Source organism: Mustela nivalis (assembly GCF_964662115.1).
Source record: "Mustela nivalis genome assembly, chromosome: 3".
In the NCBI taxonomy this organism is placed as follows: Eukaryota; Metazoa; Chordata; class Mammalia; order Carnivora; family Mustelidae; genus Mustela; species Mustela nivalis.
This window is the reverse complement of record NC_139022.1, coordinates 159,526,966-159,543,394: the sequence shown is the minus strand read 5'-3', so window position 1 is coordinate 159,543,394 and position 16,429 is coordinate 159,526,966. Positions and strand designations below refer to the sequence as shown.

At 32.5% G+C, this 16,429-nt stretch overlaps 1 protein-coding gene across 1 annotated transcript in view; it reads right to left on the bottom strand.

Moving 5' to 3' along the window:
• Positions 1-16,429, bottom strand: part of CDH9 (cadherin 9) — a 138,936-nt gene that overhangs the window by 20,367 nt on the left and 102,140 nt on the right. The window contains exons 3-7 of the mRNA XM_082724340.1: positions 13,924-14,218; positions 6,058-6,177; positions 5,306-5,473; positions 2,915-3,102; positions 1,720-1,973 (exon numbers count right to left, since the gene is read on the bottom strand). Coding sequence (XP_082580466.1) covers positions 1,720-1,973; positions 2,915-3,102; positions 5,306-5,473; positions 6,058-6,177; positions 13,924-14,218 — 1,025 coding nt within the window. The remainder of the gene's footprint in view (positions 1-1,719; positions 1,974-2,914; positions 3,103-5,305; positions 5,474-6,057; positions 6,178-13,923; positions 14,219-16,429) is intronic.

Genomic DNA, 16,429 nt, shown 5'->3' with positions numbered 1-16,429 from the left:
AACAGAGAATACTTTATGATTGTGTTTGTACAAATTCAAGAAAGCCCAATCTAAATCTAATCTAATCTATATTGACAGAAACCTGATCAGTGTTTGCCTAGGGGCTGGAGGATGGGTTTTAGGAAGTTTAGGAGGGAGGTACTAAAAAGCACATGAGCAAACTTTGGGGGGTAAGATATATGTTCATTATCTTGATTTTGCTGATGTTTTAGTGGGCATATGAATATACAAAAGTTGATCAAATCATACAAATGAAAGTTGTGTCATTTATTGTTAGTCAGTAATACCTCAATACATTTGTTTAAAAAGAATAAAAAGACTGTAATTTTCTAAGTTAACATGTCTATAGTTGGAGCTTATGAAATTCCCTATTGTGGGCAATGGGAAAAATGAAGGGAAACTAGACCAAATTCTGAAGGACAAAAACCATGTTTTGCCTTTGCATAATTTTGTCCCTGAGGGATCTGCCTTGTATAACTGAAGTCAGTCCAATTAGTCTACAAATGAGGAACATTATATTAATTATCTCTAATTAGTAAACAGGTCATTAAGAAAGAAGGGTATGTCTGCCAAAGAACTGGCTATGCATTCGGATCAGCAATAGTTTGAATCCCCAGTCTGTTTATTTGTGTACTGTGTGTCATTTAACCCTTCGCATCTCAATTTATTCTTGTATAAAATTTGGGTGGTAACAGTTATACCTGCCTAATAAAGTTATGGTAAGGCTTAACTGAGCTAATAAATATAAATCTCTTTAGACTCTCTAGCTTATAGCAAGTGCTCAATAAATGGTAACAGTAATTTTACAGAGGAAGGGATAGGCAAAATGTTTGATGATCTGGTATCATGAATTTAATGCCACAGTTGCGTATAGCTATATCCATCTTCACCCACCCAGTCTATCCATTTATAACTATATTTACATTCCCTTTAAGAACCACACGTAGTAATCACTTAAGATTCCGGAATATTTGAAAGTTTTGAAAAGGTTAATACAATTTTAAACTTGGGGAAAGTATTACACTATACTTCACAATACTATATTAATTTTAATGTTTGCAATTCTCAAATATCGTTTTTTTCTTTACTAATTCTCTGTTACTATTAGAATATAAGTGACATACTATTTTTTCCCAAAATTTTAATAAATGATATGCTGAGTAACTGTTTTTAAAGGAGAAACCAGTATTGCACTGTATGTTAACTGACTAGAATTTAAATAAAAAGTTGAAAAAACATAGTGTATAAACAAACAAAAAAGATTTTTCAACATTTTCAAATTACCTCTTCGTAACATTTCTAGAACAATGTTTTTCTGATTTATTTGTTTAGATCACTTATTATTGGACTACAATTTCTCCAAGAAAGACAGTGAGATAAGAATCACAGTAGCTAAAGGATTAAAGTCATGGACTCTGGAGCCAGATGGCCTAATTCTCAAACCCAGCTTTGCCACCCACTAATTGTTTGGCAGGTTATTTAAATGCTTGGTACCTTAATCTAAAACCTGCAGACAGGTATAATAATCGCATCTACCTTGTAAAGTGATGAGTCAAATGCAATAAAATCACTTAGAAGGCAGTCCAGCTAAGAGTCGTTATGGAAGTGTTTAGTCTTGTTACTGTACTTGATCATACATAGTACAGCATCATTTTTTCCACACATGCTTATAAATAGTGAAAAGATGATTATTTTTCTGCAGACTTACAAAATACTTACTTTATTAAATTGTTCATGGCATCTGGGTCATACGCTGTGACCTGTCCGATAATGCTGCCTTCCTTCACATCTTCATCTACTTCTATCAAGTAGAAAAGTTTACTGAACACAGGAGGCTCATCTACATCTTCCACAGCTATTTTGACCACGGCTGTGTCTTTGAAGGGTCCCAGGTGTAGGAATCGTGGATCAGGGTGAGTGTTACTTGCATCCACTCTTAAAGTGTACAGCATTTTGTTTTCAAAATCTAAATTCTGAAGTTAAATAAGAAAAATTAGTATAATATAGCAGACATGACAATGGAAGACAATATTAAAATGTAAAAACAGGCTCTGTTAATGGTACCAGTAACTATGGTTAAAAAACTTCCCCAATTATTGCTTTTTAGGTATATCAAATAAATCAGTAATTTTTTATTTTGTCTTATACTTATTCGTAGAGGGTAACAATATAATGGTATGTACATTAAGATCAATTCCCACGTGGTAATGCATTTCACATTTTGATGGTTACAGGCAAAATGTATTATCTAATGGACATATAGATTATTTATTGTTATTATTAAAGTTAAACAAAGTTAAAATGAGAGAAAATATAGAAAAAAAGTAGAGATGCAGCAAACTATTCATATAAATTGCTTCCTTAGTTCCAACATATCTAAAACTGTTATTTTAGAAAGAACACTGAACACTATGGAAAGCAAGTTATGAATGAAAACAGAAAAATCAATAAGTCTGAATTTAATCCACATTTCTCTGGATTATAGTATGTAAAGTTTCATAATATTCTCTCCCACTGCATCCAACATAAAAAAAAAAAAAAAAACATGCAGCATCTTCAGGTTTCATCAGCTTAAAGAGGCTAATTTAAATATTTTGAAAAGTACATGAAGTAAAGTTCTGGCTGCATACCTATTTTTTGGGCCACAGAAAATGTAAGATAAGTACTTTTGAGGCTATCCAATCCTAACTGGGTCGTCTACTATAAGCAGTTAAGGTTTTATATCACTTTTTAAGTGTCAGTCATGAAGTTGGTTTACTTATTTGAGATGACATCACAACCCTACCCACTTCTATGAAAACTGGACAGTGTGTAAAGGGTGGGAAAAATAAATCCGAGGCTCTTCTTCCCTTAACTGAAAAGCAAAAATCAACTGTAAGCGCTCAATGAAAAAATGAAGATGGCGTCACGAAACCTGTTTGACAGTTATAATCCCTTCCTGTGTATCCTGGTCAGTGATGACGTCAAACATGTCTGCGCCGTCTCCGTCAGCAATGCTGTATTCCATCTCAGCATTTTCCCCCACATCAGGGTCATTGGCCTTTATCCTTCCAAGATGGGTTCCAAGAGGTACAGACTCGGGAGAATTAAATTGATACGTACCTGAAAATTAAATCAGAGATGTTTTGACATTTCGTCTTTAGATAACAAAAGTCTTCTTTCCTCTGCCTTTTTTACTTCAGTACATTAACTTTAAATTGGGAGAGGTTCTCATCGTATTGAATTGGAATTGTAAACTGTCAAAAATGATAGGTTTATTAAGTTGGAAAAATAATTCATAAAGGCAGAACACTGTCATTATGTAAATGAGAAATGTAAGTTCAGGATTAAGTGAATGCTCCAAGGTTATTTAGAAAGTAGATGGTAGACATGTTATTAGATTCCAGAACTTTTGCTCCAGAGGGCAAGAAAAACTGACTATTTACTACATATCTAGAGCCTTCGATATTATCATTCTATATTTTTACCTGTATTTTTCTTTAAATTACTTAAAAAACATGGACGTATTTTTATATCCTAAGTCAGGGATAGAACGTTAAATCCATTCACAGGAACTTTCCTTCCTTCCTGCCTTCCTTTCTTCCTCTCTCCCTCCCATCCTTCCTTTTTTGATTCTTAAGGCCTTTAAGTGGTATATGAATGTTTCTATTTCCTACAGTTTTCAGCCAGTCATTATATTGCATTGTGCTGTCCTTGAAAGGATTTTAGTTTGTGAGTTTTTATTCAAAAGACAGTGAGAAAAAGTTACAAAAAGAGTTAATGAAAGTTAGAATTGTTTTTAAACATTTTTAAAAATTTCTTTTCAGCGTAACAGAATTCATTGTTTATGCACCACACCCAGTGCTTCATGCAATACGTGCCCTCCATAATACCCACCATGTTTTTAAACATTTAATATGTGCTGAACTCTGTATAAGGAAAGGCTCTCTATATTAATTAATTTAATTCTAAACCTAGTCCTCATAAGGCCAAGGTAGTAGGTACATGATCTTCAAGCATAGGGCTCAAGAGTATCCTATGAAATTGAGAAATGCAGGATTAATAACTAAGTCTCTCTGACTTCAAAGTCTATACTCTTCCCAATTTTCTTGGTGATAAAGAAGGACTTCCAAATCCAACTGCCTGCATTGGAATTCTTATTACTGGGCAAGTTCAGTTCTCTAACCCTTGATTTCTATAAGAATAGGGTGATAATGTCAAGAATTAGCTCACAGAGTTTTTTTTTTTTTAATGAGAATTAAATGAAATTATGTCCTTAATATATTTACTCCATGGTTAGTTCTTAAATGTTTTTATTATTGCCACAATAGTTCTAAACCTTTTGCTAAGATATAATAGATCATGGAATTATAGAGTGACAAACCATGTAAGAATTCAAGTCATACTTTTTCAGTTTATATTTAAGGAAACTGAATGCGAAGTATACATTTACGATCATTAAGCTTATTATTTATATTCTTAGCAAACTTTTTAAAAAACATTTTTCAGATGTATATGTCAAATATCCAAAGTTGAATCATCAAATGTTTTAAATGTGGATAGTTTGGAAAATACTCTCATGTATTGGATTCAGTATCATAAATTTAAATTTGAGACCCTTTCATTGAACAATTCAAAAATAGGGCCCTTTATATTTTTATTCACTGCAAAAAGGAAACATTCCCAGCAAAGGATTAGAATCTGTTTTTATGGGAACTCATGGCATGGAAAGCATCTATGGTTTAACATACATGCCTAAAATGGTGGTGACTAAAGGGGTATTGACTAATTTAATCTTTATAAATATGTAACACATATTAGCAAACTTTAACATGTCTTGATGACATCAGAACTAAGATATGCCATAATTCGATGAGCCATTTGGAAAAACAAATCCTGCCAATTAAACCCGAATTGCCTTGATTTTGATATAGTATCGGATTTCAGAGACTTTAAAACATCGAGTGTGTGTTTTACAATCAACTGTATGTAATAAAAAAAATAAGTAAATAAATAAATAAGAGAATATTATTATATAGAGACAAGATAACTGAGGTAAGACAAGTGACAGACATGGATTTGAAACCAGGCAGTCAGAATTGAGAGTCCACACTGTGAACCATAAAAGATATAAGAAAAAGATTGAATGGTCATAGTGAATATTGGGAAATCAGTTTTTGGACATTGTGATATTTTGTCAGGGGGACTGGTTGTGGATTTGTCTTTCTTCATAAACTGATAGTGAAAATACTCGTACAAATATTAGCCTCTGTTCGTAGTGTATTGGAGTAGGCTTCCAACATGAGACAAATAAAACCTTCCTTACTCTGGGGAAATCGAGGAGGATTGTTGTTGACATCCGTCAGAGTGATGTTTACTGTGGTGGTTCCAGAAAGGCCTCCCATCTGGCCGCCCATGTCTTTGGCTTGTATAACCACTTGGTACTGCTCTTTATTTTCTCTGCTCATGTCTGGTAGTGCAGTTTTTATTATGCCTTTTAGAGAAAGTAGACAAATATTTTACAATTCAATAATTGAGTTTTAAGATTAACCTATGCAAGATCTATTTTACAGAAGCTCGTCATAACAAACAGATAAAAAGTTGGTGTACCTAAATGGATGAAATCCATAAATATTAAATTGTAATTGACAGAACAGAAAGAAATCTTCCACTGGCTGTTGTACAGGGAATGAGTTTGCTAAATCAATTTAATTATCGTTTTGATTAAGCAAATTAACTTCATCCAGAAATCTTCAGATTAATAAGCTTGCTTGATTTTGATGATCGTCACATTCCTTAGGTTTTGAGTGTTTCCTATGACACGTAAAGTGCCAAATCTCTGAAGTTCTGTATTTGGTGTCATGAATTTAAATTCAGTAAGTAATAGTCTCAAAAGCTAACAGTTCAAATAATCTACATAAATAATATGAAATTTGCTTTTATTTCCATGGAATACCTGTAGGGAATAAATGAAAGCATGATGCCGAGTCAATAGCTTTTAAAATACAGAAAAATCTATAATTGTGCATCCAGATGTATTATAACGTGAAAAAGAGACCAAGTCTTAAAGGTTATTACCTGATTCTGGGTCCACTGAGAAATATGGTTGTCCTTGCAATATGCTGTAGACCACTTTGGCACTGTTTCCATAGTTGGCATCATCTGCATCTGTCGCCGTCACTTGTATAACTGATGTACCTGCACGAATCCCCACCCAAACACAGACACCTAAATACTTCCAACTTTGAAAACTGTCTTTCTGAATAATTACTGCTAGTTGTGTGGTGTGTTAGACAATGGTATATATTTAAACAAATTTTTTTAAGTGATGCTGCCTCAAAAAACCCACACTTTTCTTTTTCATTCCTTTCTTAAAATTTCAATATCCCTTAATTTTATGGTTTGAGCTATTTGAAAAAAAAATCAGCAAACTATTTTATCATAAAAATGAACATAATGAAACAAATGCACTGCATTTTTAGTTGATCAAAAATACTGTAAGGAGGGCGCCTGGGTGGCTCAGTGGGTTAAGCTGCTGCCTTCGACTCAGGTCATGATCTCAGGGTCCTGGGATCGAGTCCCTCATCGGGCTCTCTGCTCGGCAGGGAGCCTGCTTCCCTCTCTCTCTCTCTCTGCCTGCCTCTCCATCTACTTGTGATTTCTCTCTGTCAAAGAAATAAATAAAATCTTTAGAAAAAAAATACTGTAAGGAAAAATTTTTCACTGAATACAATGCACATGCAATTTTCAATTAATGCAGTTACAGCTAACTGAAAATATGTATTCAAAGATAAAACCAGCATTGGTAACACTCAGGCTGCTTTTTGCTCTGGTAAGTTAACTGTATATTATAAATAGAATAAAAAAATAGAGGGGCCCTATTTTAATAAAAAACAAACTGACATAAAATTGACCTGTAATTTTTGTGTGTTTAAGATATAAATGATTATTAAGCATCTGTGTCTCCCTATAAAATGTAGTTACCAAAGTCATATATGTTTGTATTTATTGGTATGTTACCTATTATTTGCTGCACATAATGAAATTAGTAGATATTTCCCCCCAAAATTAAGAAAGTATTCAGTTCTGTCACATACAATACTGTAATTTAATACTAATATCTGTTTAATTTTATTTTATAAAAATAAAACCATTCTCTTTTTATTTTATCATAAATTGTCTTTAAAAGATAAAAGGATTTTTTAGGTGCTAGTTTCAGGAGCTTAACATAATGGGCTTTTCTAATATTTCCCTAATCACTATAAAGATTCAAAGTATGATTGTAAAACTACTATTAACTAAAACCTACTAAGTATCCCTTGGGCAAAATGAGTTTAAATGACATTTTCTAGTATACTACATGTAAGTTTTCCAAAGTTTGACTCTGATTCTTACATAGATTTTAAAATTCCTTAGCACAGGGCAAGTTCCATCCTGGCTGTGTCTCCTACTTGAACACCTCATATGTTACACACACAGAGCTTGTCTCTTTGACTTGTAGTGAATGTTTCTCAAAATTTGCATGTATATACATATGCAAAGCCTAAAAATTAAGTAATTGTACATTAAGATTAAACTAACAGCTCATTTCCCATCAATGTATCTGAATACTAATGCATGAATTTTGCAGCAGTCTTTTTATGTTTTTTTTTTTTCAAAATTAATTAACAAGAGAACTTGAGCTCTTTCTCTTGAGGCCTCGGTACATCCTTTGTGAGGACACACTGTGACTTACTCAGTGGATCCTAGCGTTCTCCTTTGTCATTTAAAAAACACCCCCTCCCATCTTAGCCAGGCCAAAGCAGAAGTAATAAAGTGATCTCCACTTCCCCACAATAACATTAAGAAGTTAAACTAAAGTGGTTTTCTGATTTATATTGAATTTTTTACATAAACCTATGTGAACATATGTTCGTTAGAATAAGAATTGCTTTCATAGTTGAGGATTATTTGAAATATGAATTATTCAGTGTAATCAATATGCTAAATGCAAGTGGTTAATTCATCAATTTCATGACATGTATTTTGCTACCAGTTTCATTTTTCTTTTACTGTGGATGTCACTTCATAGTGAAAACAGGTAAAAATACTCCTTTAAACCTTTTGACACTTTTAATAGTATGTTTTGTTGTTAAATTTGTTTTCTGTTGTTTACTTTTATTGTGGGTGTGTGATCTTAGAACATATCCAAAAATACTTGACCTAAAAAAGACAAAAAATTTAATCTAGAGAATAAAACTCAATCTTGGAATGCGACTAAAATGTTATAAACACTCATATAGTACTAGTACTGTCCCTTCCCTTAGAATCATGGTAATGATTAGGAATGCTGATGAACACTGACAGCATATTATTGTGGTATTTCTAATGGTAGAATGGTAGAATAAGAAAATAGAAATACCTAGTGTGTTGGATTTTAGGGAATAGATATTGTATTTATTTCATAGGTTGTATTTTTTTCATGAACTTATTGCACAGTTAATACTATTTAGTAATAAAGTTAGAAAGTAGTTTCTATTTATATATATATATATATATATATATATATATATAAAATGCATAGATTTTATAATTGTATTTATTATACAGATGGATTAAAAGATTGTGATTTTTACATCCCTCTGAATTTTCTGAAATACTTATAATTTTCATTTATTCTCAAATAATTTAAAATAAGTGTTCTACTTTTACATTAAACAAAGATTTAAAAAATAACTTAGAGTGAGGGCTGAATGGCCAATTTATTGTATTTGTTATTTGTAGGCTTTGTCCTGTGTGTAAACTCCCCAAAGGCAGGGGCCATGTCTATTTTATTCAACATTTTATCTTTGAAGCCCAGCACAGTTTCTAGAAAGTCATAATAAGAATGAACATTTACAGAACACTTCAGGTAGGCTAGGCACAATATTCAGCCCTTAATTTACATGATTACTTTATTCTCAGGAGATACATGCGATGAAGGCCTTGAGACAGAGAGAGGTTGCTGCTCAGGGACACACATCTAGAAGGTGAGAAGGGACTGAAGGTGAGAGAAAGGTGATGTCACTTCATAGTGATCCATAGAGATCAACCTAGACAGTCTGAGGAAAGAAGCAGTATTCTAACTGCTTCACTAAAGGTCTGGTCTGGCATTTGGCTATGATTAGATATATTCTTGAATCCACAGGCAATGAACGCTCACTGGCTTGGATTAAGTCATAAGGAATTCATTGGTGAGTTCTATGTGTGATTTGAGAAAATTTACAGAGGGATTTCTTGTTGAGGAGATGGTGTGGAAGGGGAACTGGGTAAGTTTTTGAAAGACTGGTTTTGGGAAATACCCCGTCTAAGAGAAAGCATGCATCAAACCCCGCAAATTTACACAGTAGGACATTGCCTAGATGAAGATGAATGCGTGCAGATATGGAAGGGTGATAGATAATCTTTAATTGAAGTATGATGACCACAAAAAATAAAAAGAGTATCTATGGGATCGGCCATAAATATTTGATATTTAAATATATTTAAATATAAATATTTAAATCAGTGTATCTCATTTTCCTTTGTTATATATCCTTATATATTGTCCAGTTTATGTGTTCTGATGAGAAAATGCTAATGCATTTCAGATTTCAACATTTGGAATCACTTGATTTTAACTTTTGAAAAGGAGAGAAGCATGTGATTCTGGGAAACACAATGGAATATGGCATGTGGTTTTGACAGAAGCAGGGGTAGAGGGATAAATAAACAAGGAGAGGAGTTGGTGAGACAGGAACAAAAAAGACACAATTAGGACAAAAATTAACAGGGAAAGGGGACAATATGGAGGAGAACGTTGGAGGATATCAAGAAGCATACTTTATTATTTGATTATGTATGGGCTTTAACTCTTAGTATATGGGTTACACACAACTTGAAAAAGTTCTCAAGTATCACCATTTAGTTTTTTGTATAGGTAAAAACAGAGACAATTACATCTACAAAATTATACGGAGTTAATATTAATTTTCCTTTAAACAGAGTTATATACAAAAATATAATTTTAAAAATATATATTTTTTAATTTTATTTTTTCAGTTTTCCAAAATTCATTCTTTATGTACCATACCCAGTGCTCCATGCAGTACGTGACCTCCTTAATACCCACCACCAGGCTCACCCAACCTCCTGCCCCCTCTCCTCTAAAACCCTCTGTTTGTTTCTCAGAGTCCACAGTGTCTCATGGTTCGTTTCCCCCTCCAATAAATATGTCTATAACATATATATAAATATGTATTATTTATATACATAAATATATATAATATGAATATATATTTTATCTATATGTATAATTAATAGACTTTTTATTTAGATATTTTATACATTAATAGATCTAAAATCTTAATGTAAAATGCAGTCACTCCCCTGTCTGTTTCAGCATTTAACTTTATTGATAAGGGCATTTGAATTAAAAGAATCAAATAAGAAAAAGTGCTGTGGAGTAACTAACTGGGTGATGGACATTAAGGAGGGCATATGTTGTTATGACCATTGGGCATTTTACGCAGCTAATGAATCAATGAACACTATACCAAAAACTAATGATGTATCATATGTTGGCTAATTGAATTTTTTTTAAAAGATTTTATTTATTTACTTATTTGACAGACAGAGATCACAAGTAGGTAGAGAGACAGGCAGTTAGAGAGGGGGAAGCAGGCTTCCTGCTAAGCAGAGAGCCCAATGCGATGCAGGGCTGGATCCCAAGACCCTGGGGTCATGACCTGAGCTGAAAGCAGAGACCTTAAACCACTGAGATACCCAGGCCCCTGGCAAACTGAATTTAAATTAAAAAAGAAAACAGCTTCTTTTGAGGAATTACTAAGAATCTCATAAAATTAGAAGTTTTCCATAATAAGCACAAGTATGGGGAATAATACTAAGGCATTAAAATTATCTAGTTTTCCCTGCTTTTTATTAACCTTTTTTTTTTCTCTTTGTATAACTAGTATAGAAATAAATTGTGCGTTTTGGGGCAAGTCAGTTTACCTCTTTTGAGCTGGTTTTTACTTATTTATTAGAAGAGGGGTAATATGGTGCTTTTGTGTGGGTGTATGTGTGTGTGTATTTGTGTATAATATATGCATTGATATTTAAAAATAATCACACATATGAAGTCTGTCTGTGGGTCAAACAGGAAGAAATTAAAGTGGTGATGCCAAACTTAGTAGTAATAATAACTATCTTCCATAAATAGGGTCAAGATTTACCTGTAGTTTTTATTTATTATTATGATTTTATTTATTTATTTATTTGAGAGAGAGAGAGAGTGAGAGAGAATGAATCTTAAGCCAACTCCGAGCAGAGTGCAGATCTCATCACAGGGCTCCAACCCAGGATCCCGAGATGGTGACCTGAGCCAAAACCAAGGGTCAACACTTAGCCATATGGGCCTCCCAGGTGCCCCAAGATTTACTGGTAGTTTTTAAATCTTCTTTTATTGATATGAAAAGCTGCAACCAGAGAAATATAGCTACCTTCTATATGTTTCTTCTTTTTTTTTCAGTTTTGTTGGAATTGTAGACACAGAGGAAGTGCCATTGACAAGGACCTAAATTCTCATTTTTAAGACTTGCAATAACCAGAAATTGTACTGCCCACACTTTAAAGTTTATATAAATGAAATACAGATTGCCTTAGAGGAAGGGCTTTTTGGAAAAGGTAATCTGCAGGCCTTCTTCCATGTATAAATTTATGTATTCTGTATATTATTATGGGTATTGAACAACTTAAGTCTTTTATATTTAATAAAATATTCTAGTACTTATTCCATTGCTATTCTTATTACATACTTGATAAATATTAATAAAGCAATGAAATAGAATATATTTGAATTAGGTAGATGATAGGAATACACAGAGTAGAGAGATAATATTCCATTAAACAGTACAAAATAATACATGGAAAATACAGGTTATTTGACTTTCAATATTAACAGTCTGACAAGTAAATATTCTGGTTTTTGAAATGAGGTAATTCTTTGAAAAGTTTAAAAGTTATTCAACTCTAAGTCAGTTATTATCAAAATGTGTCATAGTCAAATACCTGTCATCAAAATTCTACTTTTTATTCCTATAGGTATATAAAATCTATTTCCAGAAGGATAAATGAAAGCTTTTGTATTATTAAGTGTCAAAATATCTGACAAAGTAGGGATGCAGGGGTGGCTCAGTCAGTTAGGCATCCAACTCTTGGTTTTGGCTCAGATGATGGTCTCAGGATCCTGAGATGGAGTCCAATCCCAGTGTAGAATCTGCTTGGGATTCTTTCCCTTTTCTTCTCATTCCCCCTCCGTTCCTCTCCCTGCTCACACTCTCTCTTCCTCTCAATCTCCCTCTCAAATGAATAAATAAATAAAATCTTTAAAAAACTATCTGGGAAAATAACATACAAACAGACTAAACAGTAATGTTTTATAAAAGTTAAAGTGTCTTAACCAGGAAACCAAACGACTTTAGAATGCTCATCAGTAGGAAGTTGAAATAGAGAGTATAAATTTAATGTATCTTCATCTCAAATATAAGTCATTTAGGGATCATGATACATACTTACCTCAGCCCACTGGTCGACCTATATGAACCTATCCAGTACTTTCCATGGAACTATACCAGGCTAGCAGATATTTTAAAATGTTAAAGAAAACACAACCACTCATATTTCATCCTAGGCTTTCTGATTTCATAGCACTCCTGTCTAATTTGATAACTCTCTTTCATATTATTAGAATGAATACCTGTAAAGGCAACTGAACTGCACTTTTCTCAGATAGATGAGATTTCAAGTGCATTGAGAGGAAATAACTTCTTTACAAACACCTGGTTCTTCTGGCTAGATGACACACATAGTTAAGAAATAATTTTGTATCGTTAACTCAGTAAAGGTAGATATAAGTTTGGTATTCCTCATAAAGAAACCATTTTAGACTGAAACACGATTAATTATAATAATTTCAAAGTTAATCACTGAAAACTGATTTTGAAATAATATTCAAATAAACTATCAATTTTGAAAATTGGTTGTATAATTTGGATATTATAGTAAGTTTATATCACTTCTTTTTTAACATGTTATGACTTAATTCTTATCTCATTAACAAATCTAAACTGAGACATGCAGGTAAAAATTGCATAATAACAAATAGTATTTAAAATTGTGAGGACCCTTAAAAATGAAACAATCTTTTCAGTTTGCATAATAAAATATTATTCAGTAGTGGAACTCAGCTAAAATAACATTAAAAGACTTGGCATATTGTTATTATGTTACTAGGTTATTTGATCTTAATTCAGTTACTTAATCTTTCAGAATCCTGAGTTCCTAATTAACAGAATGGGGATTTAAAGTTCTATTTCCCATGCCTTCCACATGAAGTTCTTTCAGTGATCAAATAAGATGATCAAAAGAAATTTGTCAAATGCAAGGTTAGTTGTTATGCAAAATAATGCAAGCAAAACTGTCCAAAACTGTCCAAAACTGCTGACACTATTTGATATCCCTTTTTTATTTCAGGCAAAAACACATTCAGCTTGACTGCCATTTGAATGGCAGTTGAATAAAGGTAAAGATGTTGGTTGAAATACAATGGAAAAGAAAAAAGAAATGCAATGGAATAACTGTTCTCAGTCATCATATTTTTAGATCATATTTTTAGATATCATTTAGATCATATTTTAGGTATCATTAGGTATAAGTTACAAAATTACAGGAATTATTAAAATATTTAAAATTGAAAATAATAAGTGAGATAGTTTCAATAGTAGTCTTCAGATATATATATAATTTTTTTTTCAATCAACATGTTTATTGAGTACCTCAGTTATATATAATTCTTATCTTGGAAGGGGCTACATACGTTAACCGTATGTCCGTAATAATCACCTTAGCAAATAAACAAAGACGTTAAGTGGAATAACATATACCTACCGACTCCAGACATTTCAGGAACACTGGCAGTGTATAAGTCTTTTGTGAATTTTGGTTCGTTGTCATTGATATCATGGATCTTAATAATAAATTCAGATTCAGGTTCCACCTGCCGCCCAGTCTTTCTGTCTATAGCCTTGGCCCGAAGAATGTATAGGGATTTTTCTTCTCTGTCTAGTTTCTTTGCAGCATGAATATCTCCTGTATTTTCATCTATAACGAATAGACTGCCAGCCCCATCTCCTGTTAATATGTATTTTAAATTTCCATCTCCTTTATCTTGGTCAGTGTGAAGCTTCAGAGAGGCAGAAAAGAAAAGTTCTATAAATACATGAATTGTTATTACAGAAAAAAATTATTTTTGGCTCATATCAATGGATCTCCATAATATCACAGAAATGGTTATCTTAAAAATTGGTTACAATGGTTATCTTAAGTTTCAGTGTGAGAATACTAAACATTTCAGTTTTATCACTCTCAAAAATTTTAAACAACTATGTTTACACATCATAAGGGGCTAAATTTAAAGATAGATAAAAATGATATATCTTTTGAAACAAAGTTTTGAATGGTTCAAAGATGTACATGAACAAGAAAAAAAGATCCATAAATCTAGAACTGGGGTAGATACATTCCTGATTAAATTCAACATCATTCAACTCAAAGAGATGATGTGAGACATTTTGAACTTTTGTTGATAAGTTTAGAATACCACCATAATTGTAAACTGATTTTACCTCACTTCAGTATGATATTGTTTGTAGCATCAGGGTCTCTGTCTTCAGAGACATCAAACAGAGAGAGAATTTTAATTTTAATTTCAAAGATTCTTCTTTGTATGACTTTGGGAAAGTACACTTTCAAACATGATGTTCTCACATTTTTTGGAAGTCAACATATTTATAGGCATATTTAAAATCCAATTGATACCAAAAAAAAACAGGGCCTTTCCACTGACCATATAAATATTTTTTTCATAAATTATCTTTCTTCTTCTGATACATACCTATCTTAAAAGGAGGCTGTCCATTGAGTACTTAAAACAGACAAATAGATCATATATTCACAGAAATTTAGGAATTGCAAAGATCTTAACTTTTTTTTCAAATCTAACACTATTCTAAAACTTGATTCTTAACTAGCCTATCCCTGTATGTTGTCTTCCATCCTATACTCACAATTCCCATTACATCCACCTATTTCTTTGAGGTCCCATTCCATCTTTGAATTATTTGACTATTTAGTGTTTTTTTATAGTAGCCAAAATAACAAACTTGTGATTCAGATTTTATTCCTCTTTACTTTTAATCCCAAAGCTAAAATAATCAAATGCAGTCTTTTCTTCTCTGAAATCTCTTTCCCACTCATCTGTATGTCTCCATCTCTATGGCTGTCACCTGGTATTGTCTTCCATGATGTCTTCTCTGGACCACTGCAGTAATCTCCTAATGGACGTCTGCCTCCCCAATTGCTCTATTCCAGACAATTTTCCATTCTAAAGAAGTTGATTTTTTACATTAAAAGTCTGGTCATGTTACCTCTTAATATAAAGTTCTTCAATAAGTTACAGTACAACAGGAACATGAATCTAAAGTCTTACAAACCTGGGTTAGTCTCGTGCAAATTTTTGTGTTATATTGGGCACACTGTATATGTGTTTAATCTAAACTTATTCTATTAAAAGGACATAATGTTCTTTTAAAAATAATCTTCATTTTTATTATTGTTCTAGTTGTTTGGACTCTACCACCTTATTTATACATCTTCCATAATTTCATCCTCGTCTCCAGAGGCATCTCTGCCACCTTTACCCACTTCATTATCATTCTGTACAGACCAATTGTATTGTTTTGTCTTGTACTATCTTCTTCATTTTCAGAGGGCTTCTTTCAGCTTTCATACTTGATGTTTGCGTATTTTCCTCTTACCCTTTAATACTCTCCCCTTCTCTGCTTTGTTTCCTATCTAAATATTTATCATAACTCACTTAAAATGGGCTTTGTACTATTACACAGCTGGCATATCTGTTCTATTGGTATATATCTATGCCAGTCATACCTACTGGCATATCTTTACTATTGCAGAGTACATAAGTCTTTTGTGCACTTCTCTGATTCTCTAGATTAGAACAGATATGCCAGCTGTGTAATTACAAAGCACATTTCAGTGCCCTATCATTATACTCACACATTTGGTGAAATTATTTACCATGCCCACTAAACTGTAAAATATAAAAGAGAAAGATTGGTATTTTTCTTTTAAATTATTAGGATTTCATTGAAGATGACATAAAAATGGAAGGGCATTCCATGCTCACAGATTGAAAGAAAAAATATTGTTAAAATGTCTATACTATCCAAAGCAATCTATATACATTTAATGTAATCTCTATCAAAATATGACCAACATTTTTCACAGAGCTTGAACAAGCAATCCTAAACTTTTTATGGAACCACAAACAACTCCAATAGCTAAAGAAACCTTGAAAAAGAAAATCAAAACTGGA